Genomic DNA, 22,539 nt, shown 5'->3' with positions numbered 1-22,539 from the left:
TTCAACGCCCATGTCAGGGAGGGGTGGACTCGATGGTCTTTAAAGGTCCCTTCCAAACCAAAACATTCTGTGATAATATAAATTCCCTGGACCTCTTTGTGTCCGCTGTATGACAGTCCCAATCAACATCTGGGAAGTTGACGTCGCCCCTAAGGACAAGGGCAACTGATTTAGTGGGGGGGTTAATTCCTTATAGACTAATACATCAGTGCCATCATCCTGGCTGGGTGATCTGTAGCAGACCCCCACAACAATATCTGCTTTATTAGCTTTTCCCCTAATCCTTACCCAGAGGCTCTCAACCGTGTCACCCAACTGCAAGCACTGTACAGTCCAACCCCACCTTTACCCACAGCGCTACCTCTCTGCCCTGCCTGCCTCTCCTGAAGAGCCTAGAACCATCCATCACAGCACGCCAGTCGCAGGACTCTTCCCACCAAGTCTCGCTGACGCAAACATTGTCGCAGCTCTGGGATTGAGCCAAAGCTTCCAGGTTTGGAAGCTTATTCCTCATGCTGCGGGCATTTGTGTACAAACGTTTGAAATGTGCTCCACTGTATTTGGTACATTGTGGAGCAGAGTGAAAGCCCTCACCAGCACAACAGCACTCAAACCTCACCATGCTGTCCCAGAGCTTATCACTAGTAACCCCGTCCTGCCTTGCACCTCTGCAGAGTCACCTTCCTGAGCAATGGCCATGGCTTCTGCAGGAGGGGACAGCCAGCGCCTCTGGCACATGGAGGGCTGCTACACCTCAGTGCAATGCTTCAAGCAACAGACGACAGCACGTGCCACTGCACTGAAGCTTCGTGCTGTGGACCCAACTGAGACCTTGGTCCTTGGAAGGAAAACCAGCCTGAGAAGGCAGGCCAAGCCCCTTTGCCAACTGCCACCTTGCATCGAGCTGCAAAGATGGGGTCAGTCTCATTTTTGTTGGGGATGCCCCTTGTGTCCATTGCACAAACACCATCTTGATACAGCCTCTAACCACCACATCACTCACGAGCCCCTCTCTGTACACAAATAACACGTCCAGCAGGGTGCCTTCCCTAGTTGGCTCAGCCACCAGCTGTGTCAGGAAGTTATCTTCCACACACTCCAGGAACCTCCTAGCCTGTTTCCTCCCTGCTGTATTGTATTTCTAGTGGACATCTGGCAAGTTGAAGTCTCCCATGTGAACAAGGGCTAGCGATTGTGAGACTTCTCCCAGCTGCTTATAGAATATTTCATGTGCCTCTTCATCTGGTTGGGTGGTCTATAACAGACTCCCACCATGGTATCTGCCTTGTTGGCCTTTCCTCTGACTCTTACCCATAAACACTTGACCCTTTCATCACCATCGTCAACCTCCAGACAATCAAAACTTTTCCTAACAAAAAGGGCTACTCCACCACCTCTCCTTCCTTGCTTATCCCTCCTGAAGAGTTTATAGCCATCCATTGCAGCACTCATATTCAATTTTCTCGAACAATCTTGAATGATCTAGAGGCTCATCCCTCTATTCATTAATGAAAAGGCATAAACGTGTATTTTCAGCTCTGTATTTTCAATTCAATGTCATGGTCATTTTCCAAAGCCTGGAATAAGAAGTAGTTAGAGCACAGTCTAGGATTTACAAATCCTCAATAGACATTTAAATTCTCAGGCTTTTTCAGAAGGAAGCAAAAGGCAGTTTAGGGATCAACATAGAAAATGGTCAGGTACAATGATCACAACTCACTGGATCCTTGCTTCCTTATCATTTCCTCTGTCCATCAACTGCTTTAAGTTTGCATGAAATTGTGAGTACTTGATTATCACCGAAGGCCGTGTATCAATGACTTCCTTGTTCCAGGCAATAGAAAAGCTCAGGGCACTGAGGTAGAGGTCTGTAGTTTACAAAACACCTATCGAAAAATTAAATACAGTCTCTGCCACAAACATGAAAGTAGCCTAACCACTCTAATATTTACAAAGCAGTTTCTTGGTGTTCCATATTTTTGGTTGTCCATTTCAAAAGCCAAGCATTAGCTAAATGCTCAGGGCTAGCTAAACACTGAAGTGCTCTTCAGTACACAAGAAAACACAAGTGTAGTCTAAAAAATAACTTGCAACTCAAACTAGTTAATGAAGAGTTGGTGGGTTGGTTTTGGGTTTGTTTTTTTTTTAAGCAGTACTTTTTGACTCTGTAGCCTTTAATGACAACAGGATAATATTTCAGAGGTAAGTTATGTGAAGACAAAAATATCTTAAATACCCCATATCATAGTATGTGTCACCACAGGAAGTCCCACAAATATTCAGTAAAGCTGTATTTTGAGTAAGGTTCAAACAGATGTGGTAATAAGATATGGAACAGCCTATCTTAGAAGAAAAATAAAAATTGAGCATCTGAGAACTGAATACATCCTTAAAACTATTAGCTCAGTTACAATCACTCATCCTGAAAACTTAAAGAGGAAGGTATCCTTGGAAAATACTGTTTAGTTTGATAAGACAATCAGTGAAGCTGTACAGTGGCTTAATTCTGACAAAACCAATTCTGCAATCTTCAAGTTTGAAATATCCTTTAAAAAAAAGCTACTAAAGGCTCCTAAAAAGCTACTGAAAAAAACATGGAAAACAAAATTTCTTAAGCACTCCAGTGTTAAAATTCCTAGTCTCAAAAAGAAGTTCTGAGGAAAACTTTAGTTTGAATAAAAAGAAACGTGAAATTGAAAAAAATTTTCACTTGCAATAGTTCTGTAGCTCTGTAAGAGCACAAGCAACTGAAAACATCTGTTTATGAAGTGAAATGCTATGGATTTTAACTAGAAGTCTAGCAACTGATTTTGCCTACTAACATTGTTCTCAAGTAAATACGCCCTTTTTTATTTCATATCAAATGCTTTACAGATAAGAATTATCATCTCAAGGTTGTGACTGAAGAACTAACTATAAGTCTTCCTTTTCTAGATACCTACCTAGCAAAATTCAAGACACATTTATTGCATATGTCACAGTATCTGTAATGGCTTTTATTCTAGGTGGCACAGACTGCATAGACTTTAATCCATGGAGACCCTGAGTAGATTTCCTAGTTACGAACACATGCATTGAAATCTTTCCCTCCATTGTTAACATTAGGTGTATTAAAACATATAAAAATAATACCTGTTAACTAAGCAAACATGACTATAACTGCAATGTTGAGGTAGCATTTCAAGTAATATACTTTCATATTCCTTGCCATCCAAACAGGTTAAAACTTTTCAGCAATTCTTAAACAGCTTCCACTATTTCATTCAAGACTGTAGGAAAGGGGGGAAAAAGGCAAGTTTTAAAAAACTATCTTTATTTTTTTGTCTTACATTTAAACAGGTATGTATTTCATTTTTAGACATCCAGCCAATGTTTACTTCATTAGTTTAGACAAGAAAAAAAAAGAATATAAATGCAGATCATATTGGCATAACCTGAACATACCCGCATCAGTACTGACCACTTAGCTTTGCTAGAAGAAAACCTTCTTCAGCATTAAAATCAAGCACTTAAAAAAAAAATAAAATGCTGAAAAGCAAGTGCCTAGATACTGGTCATTTCAGCAAATAAACAGCTTTTATATATTCAAATATTTTAAGTCCATAATATACACACTTTCTTGTTATGTGTATGGACTTCAGACCATACAAACAAGGTACAGGTCAAAAACCTCTGAGAATAAAACTAATCAGGTATGTGAGAAATATACTTAACCACATGTACTTACAAATCTTACAAAGCAACAAAGTTGGTCAAGTTCTACAAAGAAGGATGCGTTTTCATACGAGAATGGTCAAGTAACCTACCTTCCAGCTCAAATAAAAACAAAGAAGTAACTTCCATGAGTTTGAGATAATCAATAACACAAACTGGTGGAGTAGAAACTTATGACCTATTATACTGTATGTATTTGTAGGCCAAGTTCACTTTTTTAAAACAAAAACTTAAGATCATGAACAGTAATAATAACAAAGATCAAAGTATACATATGAGCACATAATCCAAACAACAAAATACACTTTTGGCTGTTAAGGAAAAATAAATTACAAAATACAATTAAAGCCCTTGCAAATGCAATAATGAATTCAAAGGTGTGCATTTATTTTAATATATATTTTAAATGCTACCACAAAACAGGTTAAAAATAAATAAGTATGCAAAAAGGGATGTGTGGATAGAAAAAAAATGCTAATTAACTCTAGAAGAATTAAAAAAAAAAGGACATAATCTGAATTTTGGTCAACAAATCTGTCTTTCACACCCCTTCTTCAGTAACTGACAGCTAAACATAACAAAAGCACACCTCTGTCATTATGGCTTTAAAAGAAGCATGTATTTTTTGAAGAAGAAAATATAAAATGGGCTGCCTTTCCTACAGAACTGCTGGTTTGTTTATATTGCAGGCACTTCATTGGACTGTGGGGAAGTACCTGACACATCCTTGCCATCCTATTATAGTAGTGCCATTACACTGAAAGACAAGAAATTTCCAGGAAAAAAAATCTCAGGAAATTTTGGGTGCTATGGGCTAGTACGGAGAGAAGGGAGAAGTCTCATTCACTTCCATTGCATTGCAAAACATTGCATGTTTTCTACATTAAAGAGTAAAATAATTTAGAAACAGTTCTCTAACATTACATGGCACATCCATATTTTCAAGTTAAAGATGTTGTCAATCTTCAATTACCTTAGTGAACATACAGCCTTTAACACTGATTCCACTTTAACCAGATTCACGTTTATTTCTTCTTTTGTAATTCCTCTGTAGATCTCTTTTGAAGGTATTTCAATCTTACTAACATTACTGGAAGCACAACTTAAATCATACAAACTTCTGTATTCTTTGTACAAACACTCTTGTAATTTCTACTGTACTGCAATTCCATTGTAGGCATAACAAAAGCAGGTTTTCAAACCCTGAGGCTACTGGAAATACTTTCTGTTCATTAGTATCACCAGCATCTAAACAACTGTCAACAGTTAAATACTCCTTCTCAGTATCGCTAGACAGCGACTGTACCATGATACCACAGGCAGGGTTTAATGCTGATAAAATTTGACTACAGTATCACCAGTAATACTGGGAGAAAAGAAAAAAAAAAATCAATGTAGTTGTCACAAAAGAAATGTGTTGCGCATCTCTCTTCTGCATTTTGAAGGAAACTGCTTTTGATATGCTGCTATGAACTCAAATAACAGATTTATGACATCTGTCTTCAGATAAGACACTAGCTAGTACTTCCTAGGACAGGAGAAATACTTTTCAAATTTAGTTTTGCTGAAGATACTGTTCATTTGTACCATTTCACTGGTCCATTTGTGGATGATCAAAGAAGCACTCATGTTTGACAAAACCTTGAAGCTTTCAGCATAGATGAATAAAAAGATGGATGCAGGAGAACCAAATCAAAGCACACAGGCATGACATTGTTTCAAAGGGAGTCCTTGGAAAACATGTGGTCATTACTGGGGGGTTGTTTGGTTCTGGTTTTGGTTTGGATTTTGGGTGGGGGTTTTTTTAAGATCACAAGACAGCAGTTGAACAAATGAGCATTTCCCATGTTCTGCTTGGTTCCAGTCATTTGTGGCACTGAATGGTTTTCCTTTTCTTCCGCTTGAAAAAACAGCAGCACCTGCAAGTGTGACATGAATTACATATGATATAAAAAGAAATCACAAACCTAAACTGTTTACCATATTTGTTTCACTTGAAGTATGTAGTTCAGGTATAGCCAGCACTACAAGGAACACATTAAGCTCTACTGCAGGGGATTGATTTATTAGTGAAAGAAACTGAAATAGAGATTTTTTGACACATTTCGCCTTCTTTTGGGAAAAAGTATCAAATGAAAAAAACTATAATAAAAATAGCTATTAAGTTTAGAGTATTGTGTAAGCGTATCAAAAGCATGGGCATTATAGGCTGGCTCAAAAATGTATTTGTAAGAATAAGGAATGTTCCATTACCTGAGTCCTCTTTCACATTAACTGGCAATATGTCAAATAGAAGTTTGAGCTTAAGATTGCATCACTTGAACTGTGCACTCAAGATACTACTGTTGCTAATACAAGAAAACAGTTTGAGCTTCCTTTGTCAACCAGAACTTGGAAAATTCCCCAAGGCTATTCCCCAAAATATTTTAGAAGAAAATGTTCATGAACAATATAAATAATGTTTTGATTCAGTGCTGTGATGATATTACTAGTGAAAGATCACAGCTTTAAGTATATTGAAGTATATTGACATTCTTTCTTCTGCTTTAGTGCATACTACATGAAGCAAACTAAAATTGACAAATACTGCGAATTTCACTTAGCAAATAAAGACAATCTGAAAGTAACTGAAAAAAACACTACAAAAGGAAAAAGAATTGGAGGGAGTTAGAGATAGGTAATACAGAGGAGGACTCTAGAAGTCCAGGAAGTATTTTTGAAAATAAATTAAAGAGGAAAGCAACAAATACACACAGAAACCTTTTTAATTTGCATGTAAAGTTAGCCTATTCTAAGCAACTCCCAGCTCCTATCACCACCTTTAAAAAACACAAAAAAGCTCCCACTTAGTAAAGTATTCATAATTTGCAACCAGAAGTGAACATGCAAGCTGTCTACATTAACAGAGCTTGCCTCATGGAGTTCTGCAGTTTGGTTATTGAATTCTCACTTGCAGTGCTATATACTAAAGAGTTTTTCTTAAACTGTGAAGTACAGCAGAAGTGAAAATATAAACGTACTGCATCAATAGCCTATCAGTAAGTCCTTAAGCTCACTAAGCATTTTATGTCACTAAAATTCAAAAGGAATCCTGCTGATTTAGTTTGGACTATAGGAATTGGGGAAAGCATTTGAAAACCAGGGAGAATAAGGGTTTAAAAGTAAGGTTCTACAGGGTGTGAGAACAACATCCAAAGTAAGGGGAGACAGAAGTTACCTTCTCAAAATATCCAAGGGCACCCTGTCGCTCAGTCACTGAAAAAGTAGCAGTGGGCAGAGACAGACCAGAGCTGCTCTGAGAGTTACATAACTTCCAGTAGAAAAAAAACATTGGTTATTGACAGAGAGGAAGCCCAAAATTAAAATTCAACAGGGAAAACTACATATATAAATATTTTTACAGCTAACAGATATATCATACTGTATTTATTAACTTTAAAGTACTTCTAAAAGAGACATAATTGTTTCTGAAGGCTAGTAGCCACCAACTGCAACTGAAATTCCCCCATAACTAGTAACCCTTTTTCTTAGCATCAACCACTAACATCCATTATCACTTAAGCTTTGAATTTATATGCAGATGTATGGAGTCCAACTTAGTTTAATCGTTCTTTCACCCCAACCTTTTTGCAAGTATTTTATATATGTATACGCAACAAACATCATATCAAAACAAAGCATTTTAGAGTGTTCCTTCCCTTTCAGTGTGAATTATCCTATGACCCTGTAAATCAGGAAATCCTAACCTAGACTGTGATGGTAAATCACTTTTGTACCTGTTTCAGATTAGGAGGCCTCAGAGTAAGCTTACAGAAAAATTTTGTCTCGACTCATAGTTTTAGTATATACAGAACACAGGTTACATAAGTAACTGCAGGAAGATGGAATTGTGGCAGACAGCTAATTTATATTCTAGAAAAACAATCTAGAACTTTAACTCTTCACTGTTTAACTGTATTTTGCTTATATGGAGCATGTCTCAAGTAACAGCAGATCACACTTCTTAAATGTTTAGAACTCCTTGGATCGTCTGTGTAACTCAAGGACACTTTAAGTTTTCTTGCTTTCTTTCCCAGAAAATTTTAACCCATACTTGCTACAAATCTCATACTGTTCTTTATTCCTTCTTCATAGCTGTGGTTTAACCCCAGCCAGCAACTAAGCACCACGCAGCCGCTCACTCACTTCCCTCCCATCCGGTGGGATGGGGGAGAAAATCAGGAAAAGAAGTAAAACTCGTGTGTTGAGATAAGAACGGTTTAATAGAACAGAAAAGAAGAGACTAATAATGATAATGATAACACTAATAAAATGACAACAGTAGTAATAAAAGGATTGAAATGTACAAATGATGCGCAGGGCAATTGCTCACCACCCGCCGACCGACACCCAGCCAGTCCTCGAGCGGCGAATCCCTGCCCCCCCCCTTCCCAGTTCCTAAACTAGATGGGACATCACATGGTATGGAATACACCGTTGGCCAGTTTGGGTCAGGTGCCCTGGCTGGGCATGAGAAGCTGAAAAATCCTTGACTATAGTCTAAACACTACTGGGCAACAACTGAAAACATCAGTGTTATCAACATTCTTCTCATAACCAACTCAAAACATAGCACTGTACCAGCTACTAGGAAGACAGTTAACTACATCCCAGCTGAAACCAGGACAATAGCCTATTTAGTTTGCTACTTCTCTGTCAACCAGAGAAGGGCATCATGCAATGGGGAGTTCAAGAGTTCTATCTTTAACCAACATAAAGCATTGCTTTTTTAATCTCCCGGTCTTCTGGAGTTTGCATAATACTATTACAAAGAGTACAATTTCTATTAACAGGTTTGTTGTTTGTTTGGTTGTTTTTTTAAATTATAGGAACTATTCAACTGTATTCTAGCTCAGGGAATTTCACAAAATGCTGAAGAATGTTATTTGTGGGAAAATAAATCCCTTATTAATATATATCTAAAAAGTGTTAAAGGAATGCAAATTCCATAGAGCATTGTAAACCACAGGACTGACTTGGAAACTTACTGAAATGTATATTTATCAGCCTCGAAGTGCTAGACATGACAAACCTTCCAAGGCCAAACAGATGTCATTTTGAAATATATGCACATTTACATGGGAGTAAGACAGGTCAGACAACATTGTCTGATAATAAATTTTATGAAAGAAACATAACCCTGAGATTAGAGATCCATAGTGCATAATCTCTTGAAGAGTATAATTTATAACAGATATGTAGACATGTTCCTAAGAATACTGTCACTAGAGGGTGTCATTATTACTTTTATATATATATTATACTGCTTGAAGCCAAAGCAGATATTTAAAGCTGCAGATATGGGCAATATTAATGAGTATTAAACCACAAATTTACCATATTATCCAATATGCATGCAAAATGCATAAGAATAGATATGCTTTGAAAATTTCTGATTTTAGGAAAGGAACTTTCTTTTTAAAGAAAACATTTAATGATTGCTAACCTTTCTCTGTAGAGTATAAAACTTTTCCAGAGCAGGCAGTATAATACCGATTTATGAAACTCAAGAAACAACTTACTTTTCCTGTACAATCTAAGTGACCTTTCAGATATTATCTAAGGTAGCAATCTCAGTTGGTTACAAACATTTTTGTTCTACTTAAAACATTATCATACCTTTTTTTTGTTAAACACCCTCTACCACTTGAGCAGTCCCTCGGCACAACATGCTAAAGCAACTTTAGTTGTCATTTGTGTTTAGATAGCTGTGGTTTGTATTTGTCATCTAGCATGTGGCAGCACTCACTGCATAAACAGCAGGATTGTTAACAGGTGTTTAAAGTGGCAAAAACAGAATGCAAGATGCAAAAAGGACAGATCACATCATTTTCTGTGTGCCCTTCTCTATCCTCCCATGGCAGAACCTCTTGGTTATCTAAATTACACATGCTTACGCTTCATAGAAGCAACTGTTCTGATGGTTAGCAAAGAGTTAAGGAAAGAACGGCTAATTGCTCAGTAATACCTGAAAGACCCATCTGTAGCAGATAAGATCTACAAGTGCCAGGACAGAACAGTGATCAGGTTAGTTTTCTCCCTGCTTTACAATTCCAGTAACAACTGAAATAGGGCTGAAAGCTACTTTTCTAAACAAACAAAAAACCACAAAACACCACCCCCCCAAAAAAACCAAACCAAAACCAAAACACCAAAAAACCCAAAACCTAACACCCACTGCTAAGTCATGCTTGCTGCACATGCTTGCTGCACAGCAATACCTGAGGAGCATGAAGATGACAAGGCATAAGATTTAGAATATATACTGCATGTTTGATATATATTTATGTACTCACTATGGAAGTGTTGGATGAATGTCCCAAAACAATAAAATGCTTACTGAAAAAAATCCTTATCCTCTCTGATTTACAGAATCCCACTGAAATTGTAACAGGAGATCTAATATTCAGCTAAACAATATTCTTGTTCATAGTTAAAATCAGACATAAGGCACCCTTTCTTCAATCTTTTAAAAAAAGATATGGTTATGCTAAGCTTCTAAAACTTGAAAACATCTAGAACAGAGTGAAGTGTGTCTAAAAATTATTTAAGCTTGTCTCCTCAGAGTATGAGGAAATATTAAAACAGAAGATACCAGCAAGTGAGGTTAACTCTGTTGATATTTTCAGATGGAGAAAAGATTATGAAAGAGGCACAAAGTGACAGTCTTTGATAAAACAATGTCTCCTTAAAAACAAAAATGTCCGTAACACTGAATTCTTGCCAGAATAATAATAATACAGTACTCTGCAAAGATGGCAGATAAAGAACCGTCTCAGTGCTAGTGCACAAGTGTGGCACAACAGACACTTCCATTCACAATTTTTAATGACACAGGCAAATAAATCTCATACCAAAACCAGAACCTGTAGAATAATCACTTCAAGAAAAAAATTGTACTTTGAGAAATTTCCCCTTATCTAAAACTTAAAAAGTGGGTCCTACAAAAATTACTAGTATTAAAGAATGTTTACTGGATTTTTCTGCTACTAATGTATCCTTCATACTTCACTGCCTCTATTTTATGATAAACTGGATCCATACCCTTGTAAAATCCTATTCCAACCATGATTATAGAAGAAAACATGTTGGAAGTTATAATGCCTTCAGCTATCAAGAATATTTTTCTGTACTATTTTGCAAATCTGACTTTACTACTCAAATATATATACATTAGTTGTCCATCCCACATTAACAGACCTTAATATTTTCCACTTTCATACACTGTAACTTTAAGGAACCCTGAAGTTATGTTTTAGTAATTAGTTAGCAGGTTGTCAAAGACTAAGACTCTGGTAAATGCTACGTTTACACACATAACGGGCAAAGTTCAAGTATTTGCTAGCATTTATTACTTGTTCATATAAGTGAGGTATTTTCTAGATGTTAAAATACTAGCTGAATGCTACAACATCTGAAAAGAATGTTTTCCTCTCTAAAACAGGACAGCAAGTAAGAAAAAAAATGCTACTACCCACTGAAAAGGATTATATAAAGTACACCACAGACTACACAACTTAGAAGCAAGCAAGATTTGAGCAGGCAAAATAGCTCCTGAAGGTGGCTGTTTGTAAAAACAGTTAATTGTTTCACAATATTAAAACATGTTTTGTGATTTCCAAATGGACTTGTTGTTTTAAAGTTCTCTGAAATTAGTTTTAAACCAAAAAAAAGAATGAAGCCCCTAGGGCTATTTCTGCCTGCCTGTGCTGTAGAACTCACCACATGTTCAACACTTTCTGGCAGCTATACAGAGAGTAAGGGGAAAAAAAGAGAATCAGAATACCACACAGAGAAAGAATTTTACATCTTTCATACATAACTTTTGGTAGTCAGAACACTATCTTAAAATAAATATTACAGAATTAGTTGAAATATAAAAAATGCATGCACTTCCCTAGTATAGAGATGTGTTATTGAGGGCTTAGCCTAAAAAGCACAAGCTATAGAAAGTCTATTATTTAAATACTTAAAGCCAAAATTAATTATAGCACTATAGTTTTGCCCCTCACCAGTGGCTATTCAGTTTAGACAATATTTTTTTAATAACTACACAAGAAAAATTTTGAAGTAGCTGAGCACACAAGATCCAAAGAATATAAAAAGATGGACATACTTAGTTTCATCTGTTACTTCTACTTCTGCAGGAGCTGTGATGGGTGCATTCGAACAGCCTGCAGTTGGGTCATCTGTGTTCAGTTCTCCATTTGTTGAACTTACTACCTGAAATCACCAGAAATAACCTGAAATTATGCTAGTGTCAGACATATATTTGTCAATTCCTAAAGTTACAACACATCTTCAAAAATCAGTAATTTTTGTTAATTCCATAATTCTTTTTATTCTAACAATAGTATCTTCCAGGTTTTATCCCTGCATCCCTGCGCTCCTGCCTTTTTCTTTTCATATCTACTAGTGGGACTTACATCTACATGACAGACTCAAAGTGAGCAGACTGTAAGCAAAGCAATTCTGTTGATCGGGTTTGCTGATCTCCCTCGTGTCTCTTCAGAGCCTTAAGGGAAGGCACTAACCCATTTACTGATACCAATTCAGTCAGTCTTACCCTATCTCTGCTTCTTTAGCATATGTAAGCTCCTTAGCTTCCTTCTTCATGTGGCCCGATCTAGTTGTATCTCAAGGAGTATTCACCAGAAGAGGGGAAAACTAAGACATTTTCTAGACCTAAAAGTGTAGGTGGTGTTTGGTTTTCACTCTTAAGAGCACGAGAACACTTACTGCCATCAAACAAAACACAAACAAACAAAAAAATCAGTAATCTTCCCTCCCATTAATTTACTCTCAAATTCCCTTTGTAAATTCTTGAGCCACCGGGACAGTTCTGGTTCTCTGGGAATGTTTGTTTTGACTTTAATCCAAATTGAACCCAATATTCTCTCTCTTGGCTCCTGTCAGCCTCCCTGCATGACAAATGGTGCTATTCCAGATGCCCCTCCCTTATTCACCTCATTGAATCTGCCGCGAAGATGGTTAACTGGCTACAGACAAGGGTGTATCTGGTCAGGGCAGCTGACAGTGCTAACTGACCCATTAAAGTATCAAGAGGTCTGCTAGCTCCAAAGTAGCAGCAAATGCTTGGCCAAGCAACATTGCACAAAAATACCTAAGAGCCTGCAGAAAACATCTGTAAAACATAATGAGCTACAGGGAAGTGGATCAATAGTAGTTCATAGTTCAAGATTCTTACCAGCTGTTGCCTGAAGGTCAGAGATTAAGGTAGAAAAAAGCAGAGGGAAGGAAAGTCATCATCATAATGTTACTATTCCCCTTACCCTCCCAAGCTCTCCTCTTAATGTAGCACTTGCATCTCATCTATTTATAACCAAAGCTAATAGCCTTGCCTATTGAGGTTTGCTTTGTGGTTCCTATTGTAACTAAGTACAGAGCTTCAGAAGTTTGCTGAACTTAAGCCATTTTCCATGCCATGTGCCTACATCAGGCTGAGTTTTCTTCTTTTTAGAGCTTCACTAAAATAGGAACCACTGCCAAAAAAACCCTGCAGCCCAATAATAAAACAAAAGGAAAGATGTCTGAAATTGCAAGAATCTAATTAGTTAAATTTTGGTCAATATAACTGAAGGAGTTTATTTCTGTGATGACAGGTAAGTCAGTGGAGTTTCAACCAGGTGGCTTAAGCTTTGTTTCATATCATTGGGGATAGCAGAAGCACAAAACATTCAATGACAGAAACAGGTAGGAATCATACTTTAACAAATCATAAGACAGTGGGTCAGGCATCTTAAACTGAACATCCTGGATTAGATTTTTATTTTTTTTCTTTACAAGTATCTTAATATTTGTGGTCATCATTGTCCATATCTACTGGTAAGGGGAAATAGTATGATCCCAACCATCTCACCAGGTATCTTACTGTGCAGATAATTTCATTGCTTCCTGTGAAATAATCCAGTTGTAACAGTGATAAACAGAGCAGAAACAGGTGGTGTTTGCATAGGAAGTACTTGCTAAATAAGACAGGATCATTCATGAAAATGCAAGGGTAAAAAAATTTGCTCAACTTGTCCACCAAATGAGCTTTGGATCCAAAGGATCCAAATCGTAACTACATAACTAATCACAGCTACAGCCTGCACTAACCCATATAAAGCAAAGCCACCCAATTAAGATTGTAGTCAAGCTCGCCTGCAGTCTTAATCATTCAGGATTTCTGCTCCATGTTCTAGACTTAAAATGAACTTCACTGAAGAGATCCTCAAACCTGTGCTCAAGGTTTAGTAACATAGGTTGATCAGAAACAGAAGCCTTTGCCGCCAGGGTAGGGTACATCAAGAAACAAGACAGGTATATACCCCTTTCTGGATTGGAAGCAAGCTCATACACCTTAGCATTCCTGACTGTTGTAAAGAACAGGTGACACTTTGCACAGGTATTTGCAAGAACTCCTGTTTTCTTCTCTTTTCCCACAAAAAGCAAATGAAAATATTTATGACTTTTACTCAAATATCAACACATTGTCCAGTTCTAGCATCTATGGAGCTTTCACATGGCATTCTCCTTCATGCTTCTTTCCCAGGAGTGCCTGTTCAATGACTCACCCTCTATCTTCTTGGACAGCAGGTTCAAAAAAAAAAAAAGGGGATCAAACTTAAGCATGTACACATGCTTCATTTGAACTGGAAAACACAGAATCATAAAATGGTTTGGGTTGGAAGAGACCTTAAAGATCAACTAGTTCCAATCCCCCGACTATGGACAGGGACACCTTCCACTAGAGCAGGTTGCTCAAAGCTCCATCCAACATGGCCTTCAACACTTCCAGGGATGGGGCATCCACAACTTCCCTGGCAACCTGTTCCAGTGCCTCACCACCCTCATGGAAGTAGATACCTAAAAATCCTTCCTATATTAATAATCTAGTTATGAATATTATTTTTCAACAATAGGTTGACAAAATCCATCTTTACCTTCTGATGTATAAAAAAGTCAGGAGAAAGTGAAAACATTTTGATAGGAACAAAACTTTATCTAAGCACATTTTTAACACCGCTAGAGGAAGTCTATTTTGGAGAGGCAGGCAGATCAGCAAAAAAAGGTTTGCTGCTCTGGTTCGAGACTCAGGGTTCCTATCAGCCTTTGTCAACAACTCTCTTACGGTTTCTTCAGAGCCTCTTCTGGCAATAGTTAAAAGAACACCTGCAAGATTTGACCAACTCATAAAAACAAAAAAACTCCTAGTTTATGACAGGTTTGTTTTGTTTTGTTTTAAATCACAGTTAGTCATACTAAGCTAAGCTGACTTTAGCTTTAAAGAAGCAATAACAATCTTCTGCTTGGGTCAAAGAACTGCCATATGGTAACAAAGAACAAAGCTTATTTCACAGTTTCCGAACACATTTATATGCTTATTAAAAAGGAAGCAGAGAAGCTGTAACAACCTGTTCAGGGATTCTTTTATTGAAATTCTTCAAACTGACTTCAAAACTGAATAATATTTTTTGACAGTGGTTTCCTTCAGTGGGAGAAGTCTTTATTTTGAAGACAGCATTTGTCCTAAGGTGCTTTTTTATTAATTTAAGAAAGTTTCTGTAAGAAACTTTGACACAAACTTTGTAGAAACCTTCGCAGCAGATAGCAGAAGACTGTCCTGCCTCACTGTGGTTGATCTCTACCAAAGAGACAGAGATCAAGGAGAAAGAGACCTCAGTCCTTCCCATATACATACAGCAGACACATCCACCAAATACACAACCAAATAGAACCAAGTATAACTGCCTGTTGCATGGCTTAGTTTAGATGGTAGGAAAATAAACTTCATGTTTCCGGGAAGAGTTGTGACCTCTGAAAGCATAAGTGAACCAAAGGGTATTGGTACTCTGAAAAACAGCATCAGTCATGCTTCTCCAGAATCACAAACGCCCTGAGTTTCACTCTAGTCTACTACTGCTGAAAACAGCTCTAGGAATGGTATCAGTAAGATGAAGAACCAACAATTAATACAGCTGCAACAGAGCAAAATATATACCTTAAAAAAAAATTTAAATAACAAAGAATCATTTAAAGGAGCACAAGAGATAGGCAGGAGTGCTTCAGTTCCAGTATCAGTAAGGCTACAACTGTATGATCTTACAGTCATAAGTTCCATACCTTGATGAAATAACCTAGAGCACCAAAAGTTAATTCCCTGTGACATCAGTAAAATATTTTGCAATCTGATCAAAATTGCATTTGGTAAAAGACAGATAATGCAGAGTATATGAAGCAGTTTTAACACTCGTACAGTCCTGATCCTGGAGCATATGGGCTTAAGGTAGACCAACCATTAGACTTTTCTCTCTCAGACTACATGCCAATCGTCTCAAAAATCAGCACAACTTACACAGAAAGATATGGGAATATAACAAAATTGAACAAGAATCAGTCACCTGGAAGACAGCATATGCACTGAAGTTGGGGTACACCAAATGCTGTAGCGAGGATGTACCACAAATATGGCACAAAGAAGATTCATCATAGTGGATCCACATAAAAAGCTAAAATTTTATGAAAGGAGAGAGAAGAACCAATACACAAAACCAACAGTGCTTAAAGAGAAACTTTTCATTTCATTTCTCTACTTATGACTGCAGTTGAACTGGATTTCCTCAGTAGCCTGATGAAAGATGGGAGGCACAATTCATTTCTTAATAGATTTGTATACAATTGTAGTGAAAAAATGTGGATATTCAAGTTATATTTTTGCGCCTAAAAATGCTGTTAACAAGAAGTACATGAACATTTTTCCATGAGTAGTCACAGAATTAGGTTTCTGAAAACTAATATTTTAAAATAAATTTCAAATTAGAAGTGTTTCAATGTTGAAGATTAACCTAAGCTACTCACCTATATACACGTTGGGGATTAACCACTAAACTGAAAATCTAAAACAACTTCAAGCATTTTGATAACAGATCTTATCTTGGTTTAAATTTAGTTCCTTCAAATTTAATCAGTTCTTTAAAAGTTTAATTTGAAGAGCATATATATAAAGAAGCATATGCATCACATTGGCTGTTTCTTGCTAACATCTAAGCCGTAAGGCAAACAAACTTAAAGTACTAGACCCACTACCTAATAATGAGATATATTAATTGTGGATCAGATTAGTTTCTTAGATATATGGTCCTCTAGAAGCTTGATAAGGGCCAGTTATAATAAGACAAAGTTAAGCCTGAATACCAGTATGCCAAATGGTAACAATAAATCTTAAGGCTAGCCCCATGCTTTGCTTTGGATTGGTATGTAAACTAATCTTTTACTTGCCATGTTCAAAAATCAATCAGAAAGTCTCTCATAAAATAAATTTTGCTCATTTTCCTGCTTATAATCACAACAAGGAATTGCAGAAATTTGAAAGAGACATAGAAAATAATCCTTCATTTCATAACCAATCTCAAGTAACTGAATTCTCCACTCTTCAAAATATAAAGCCAGCCTTCATGCCTAAGGAATTTTTTATTGATATTACAGAATGCTGTATTTTACTTTCAAAAAGCTTCCACTTAAAAGAATAGAAAAAATTCACACTATCTTTTTAATTCACAAAAGCTTAGGGAAATTGATTTGTTTCATCTAACACATTGCTATCTTGACTTCTTGATGGAGAGTTGTCTTGCAACTCAAAACTACTTACATCAAATATCTAACCTTTCAAGCAGTTCCTAAGCACCTTTCAAGACCTATGGCACTTCACTGGGAACTCTTTAAACCTGATCTTTTAATGTAACCTGCTTTTAAAGAATTTCCAAATGGGAAAACAGAAAGAGAATGGATAAGAGGAAGGAGACTAGCTAGCAAGTGATAAAAAAAACTAATGAACAGATTAGTACGGTCTTTATGAGTTCATAACCAGTTTGCAGTTCATGCAGAGAAGGAAACACTTCAGTGTTGTACAACTGACATTTTTGGAACTGAGGCAAACATAAAAAAAAGACACAGGAAGTTGCTGAATGAATTGCTGGAAGTACAAGTTACTCTCATTAATAAGGCTACACAAACTAGAAAGGTGGACTGCCACACTACAGCTTTTTTATCTTATTAAAAATAGAGATAAGCAGAAGAAGGGATGTGAACTGTTTCTAGACGTCTTCCCTTTACAACTCAATTTACTAATAGTATTAGAACTTTAAACATGAACAGATGCTACAAAGTAAAATTAGACATGATTAAGCACATTGGTGTATCTCTAACATGGGCGTAGAGAGTCTGGGATAACTTAATACAAAACCCAGAATGATTACTATTAGTGAAAAGACCATTTAGGACCTGAATGTTTCCCACTTGAACATCATTATTAAGAGCATAAAAATATATACTAACATACAAATACACACATACCAACATTCAGCTCACTTGAATTTAATATGTCACAGTGAAGAATCACTAACACATTTTAAGTCTTCTACAAAAGGATCTCAGAGATGACTTCAGCAGTAGTATTACAGATGACTAATAGCAGTGACGTAAAAAACATGCCATTGTCACTTTAAAATAAAATTATCTGCCAGATTTTCATATCTTGCAGAAGAATGGATAATTCAGCATAAAACTGATCTCAAAGATGAGCAATGACTTGCTAATGTCACAGAAAAAATAAATGTTATGTTTCATACCTCAGACTCGACTCTCCCTTGAGCAATTATCTGTAGCACTTTTAGAACTTGTCTCCTTGGGAGCAATTAGGAATCCAGCTAACCTATCTAGCTAATCATCCAACTTAATAGCATGGTTCAGTTAGTATCACTACAACAAAGGGTATTTGACAACAGTCAAGGGCTCAAACTTCAAAACAAAACTGAAGATGTTATGTAGTTTTACAAGTGCTTTTAATGAGGAAGCATGACCACTCCACATTAAAAAGCAACCCAATTAAGCTGGCTTGAAAATACCCTTCTGTACAACACTTGATCTTCAAAGACACAGACCAAATGGCTGCAGTTTTCCACACTGCTCTTTTTACAAGGCAACTGTTTAGTTCCAACTGATCTAAGTGATGTGAACTCAGAATGCCTATATCCTTTGGAAAAAAAAAAAAAAAAAAAAGGAAGAACATTATATTAACAGAAAGGAGTACTACTGGTATCTCCTAGAAAATGTTCTCCCTGGCACCAAAGGGTATGTAATGCATATTACAATGGAATGAAGTCTCTTGCAGTTGTTACATTTTACCTGAGAAAGAATTAAAAGTTTCTTAAGTGCTGCGATAGCCAAGAGAGTGATACTATATACAATTTGAAAGTTCTACTAACTGGAATTTAACAAGTTAAATATGTATTTTTCTAACCTAAAAAATAAAAATCAAAAAATAAGAAACATAATGATTTGAGGAGATACAATTTCAAATCCAACTTTGATTCCACACTACCATACTGTTCTTAAAAGGTAAATGACTACTTTTAAAACTGATGTTATTGAGAGAATTTTTGCAATTCAAGTTAAATATACAGGTAAAGTTTTCAAAATATTTGTTATTGAGAAGCATAGAACAATTTTTAAACTTCTGATACACAGTGATAATTATCATCTACTAGTTTTTCTTACATGACACAACAGTAGTTTCTAAAGCAGCAAAACTTAGAGAATGTTAAGTTTGAACTGAGTTTGAGTTGCAAAGTATTTAAAGAAGATACAGAATTATCACACTGGTGATACTACAGCACTGTTTTCTCTACCCTGGACTTCTCATTCTTTCTTCAGGCATTGACAATTTTTTTCCAAAACAAAACTTCAAAAGAAATATATGTAACTTAGATCGTCAGAATCAAAAATGCAGCAAACAAAAAAAATATTTTTCCCCCCAGATAACACTTTACAAAGCTAAATTATTTTCATTTTAGACTGAAAACTCGAAACCTCATACAGACTTTGCAGCTGGCATTTTGAATCCTTCTGTATTAAATGTAGATTTTTTACCTTTTTTCCCAATGATCTTGCCACTAAATATATCCACTGAAAAGTGAAAGCTGAAAAGTAAAATTAAGAGCAAACCAGGAAAAAAGCTCCTTGAAGATGAAATTAATAATAAAGGAAAACTTGTTGGGTTCTACTCATCTTTCTACTGATAAGTGTGAAGTACTGCCCTGGGAAACATTCTTTTAGTCAACTATTGTTTGAACAAAAGTAGTAAAGTTTAAACAAAAATCACTAGTTAACACTTTCATTTGAAGTTTGCTTAAGGAACATAAACCATGACTTGAACAACACTGAATTCAGTCAATATTGCTTTAGTTGCTAATACAACTAAATAACACATCGAATGCCTAAACTTTAGTTGTTTGCACTGATGTTAAGTGTATATTCCCTCAAAAAGAGAGACCGTTTCATTGTTTTAGGATTTCACTAAGAAACATATAGCAGAAATTCCACATAGAAGAAGATCCATAGTTTTCTGCAACTGTTTTAATTTCAGTTTGGCAACTGTGAAGTAGGGATTAATAGGAACATTCTGAACATTACTGGAAAGTGAACTTAATGTGAAAACAGGAATCATGTGAGGCACTACAGGAAACTAGTATTATGTAATGCAAAATGATCATGCAAAGCAGAATATACCTGTACTGAGCCACCATGTCTGTCAGCTGCTAGGTGAGCCCTCAAATGATGTGGATTGGCTTGCTGTGAGTCCCAAGCTGCCCTATGGTCTGTTGACTATCATTTTTGAATGCATTAGGAATATATGCAAAGAAAGGAAAAATTCAAAAAATGAACAATTCATTCTTTAATTATTACATATTATTTTTTAAAAGCACAGAAGCACTACATACTCAATTCCTATATAGGTTCTACATGAACATTATCTGCATACTTACATATGCCTACACGTACGTTTTCATAGAGAAGTAAAGTAGCTAAAACTCAAAATTCCTAGTAAGAAACAAAGTCCACCAACACAACCCTGTAACTTAGCTTAGGTAAATGGACACAGATCTAAATTCCTAAAGTTTTTACCACCTTGGTAATTATCCTGGTTTAAAAAACAAAAGTGAAAATGCTATACATACATGTTAGAACCCAACTAGACGATATAGCATATGGGGAAGAGACAGTGGTTAAAAAAAGAGAACTAAAAAAAATTTAAAGAAGTATCAGCAGAGAGAAAATTCACTACTGATATAAGCTATGTTATATCATAGCATAAAACAAGCAACCTTTTAGGACATTTCAGGGTCTACAGATGTAGTAATGCATTAACAAGGATAAACTTAAATCGAAGAAAAAACAAAGAAAACCTGGAATGTATTTTATTTTGGAGTTCTAATAAAAGCAACAACATAGCACAGATCATTAGACAAAAGACGAAGTAATGCTGATAATCTTATATGAGCTGTTTACCTGATTTTTGGATTGTTGCATTTTATCTCTGTGCTGATATGCTTCTCTGTTTGAAGACAATGCAGGGTCTGAATGTATTGAACCCACTGGAGTAGGCTACAAATACAAATAATATGTAGCAACTAGTAAAAAAAATAAATTTCTAAGTCTTGCCAGGAGTTATTGGTCTGTAGTAGAAATTAATCTTTAAATCTGACAGTTTCCCATAACCCAAAATCATCAAATTAAAGCAAAAGCTTCACTAGATATTTATTGATATCAAAGAGAAAAAAAGGCAAACCGAGACTTACACAATTTAATGAAGTAGCAATTCTAAGTATTATGAGACACTAATTTTCTGAAAGACTTCAGGCTGATACTTTCTGCAGTTAGCAGTTAGGACATTCTGATGAAAGCCTGAAGAAAGGCTTAAAGTAATTTTTAATGCTAAATGCTGAAAAAAGATTTAGCAATAAAATACTACAATTCTTTCAGAGAGTGACATATAGAACTTAAGGGTAAAATGTATAATCTGATATTGTCCAACACACACTATCCCTTCCCTACTTATTAAAAAGAAGCAATGAAAAATTTGAGATGCTGAAAATTTCATCTTCTACCCTTTCTTTAAAGAACATAAACACAGTATTTTCTGTAACTTTAGATGCACTGTGATGGAAACTGATATTCTGCATCATATTTCATTAGAATAATGCATATAGACAGTTTCTTCATAACAAACTGTTAAATATCTGGAGTATAACTCAGATGCAGGGAAGTGATTGCTCTACATTTTAAAAATACTGGGAGTAAGAAAGTCCCCAAAGCAAGAAAATACATGCAATAATGACGATCACCTGCAAAGTTTTAAACACCTTCTTAAACTCAAAACCCAGTCTGTATTCTTACAACCTTGTTTTGGATTGAACAGAGATTTACTTTAATATTAAGAGTACATGTTTGGAAAGAGACTCAGTATGAAATATCTCAAGCCAAAAGGTAATGTTTGAAAATGCATCTGAAAATTGGTTTGTCATAGCAGCTGTTCACAACAAATAGCAGCCATAAGATGCTCATGTTAGTTCTCAAACTAACAGTGGCTCAAAACCGATCACACAAAAAACCCCAGTATATTACTAATAACTTAACTGTACTCACCAACTGTTTGCCAATCCAGTCATATTCATAATCAAACATATAGCCTTTCCGATCAAGTAAGTCTGTGAAAAGCTTTCTTAAGTAGTCATAGTCCGGCTTTTCAAAAAAATCTAGGCTTCTTACATAATGTAGGTATGTAGCCATTTCCTCTATATAAATAAGAAATATACATAATTGCCTACTTGTTTTATTGGCACTCAAAAACCAGTACTTATTACATATTAAAGCATTCTACCTCTTCACCATAAAACCTGAGCAGTTGTTCACAGTGAATCTGTAAATTACCAGGAAGTTACTTAA

The 22,539-nt window shown here is 36.0% G+C and overlaps 1 protein-coding gene and 1 long non-coding RNA gene across 7 annotated transcripts in view; both read right to left on the bottom strand.

The window, feature by feature from the left end:
• LOC138683670 (uncharacterized) overlaps positions 1-22,539 on the bottom strand; it is a 497,441-nt gene that overhangs the window by 340,837 nt on the left and 134,065 nt on the right. The gene's annotated exons all lie outside the window — the stretch shown is intronic.
• The window catches only part of CSNK1G3 (casein kinase 1 gamma 3), an 86,688-nt gene continuing 69,402 nt past the window's right edge, over positions 5,254-22,539 (bottom strand). The window contains exons 9-14 of one of the 6 annotated variants that reach the window (XM_069777190.1): positions 22,240-22,388; positions 21,103-21,198; positions 20,323-20,418; positions 11,870-11,976; positions 11,476-11,499; positions 5,436-5,633 (exon numbers count right to left, since the gene is read on the bottom strand). In XM_069777190.1, the coding sequence (XP_069633291.1) occupies positions 5,579-5,633; positions 11,476-11,499; positions 11,870-11,976; positions 20,323-20,418; positions 21,103-21,198; positions 22,240-22,388 (527 nt within the window). In that variant the 3' untranslated portion in view covers positions 5,436-5,578. Of the gene's footprint in view, positions 5,634-11,475; positions 11,500-11,869; positions 11,977-20,322; positions 20,419-21,102; positions 21,199-22,239; positions 22,389-22,539 lie in introns of all 6 variants that reach the window. The other 5 variants (XM_069777193.1, XM_069777191.1, XM_069777189.1 and 2 more) reach the window with 5 other exon arrangements.

The sequence above is a fragment of the Haliaeetus albicilla genome, chromosome Z (genome assembly GCF_947461875.1).
Source record: "Haliaeetus albicilla chromosome Z, bHalAlb1.1, whole genome shotgun sequence".
NCBI lineage: Eukaryota > Metazoa > Chordata > Aves > Accipitriformes > Accipitridae > Haliaeetus > Haliaeetus albicilla.
The sequence above is the reverse complement of the archived record's forward strand: the minus strand, read 5'-3'. Positions and strand labels throughout refer to the sequence as shown.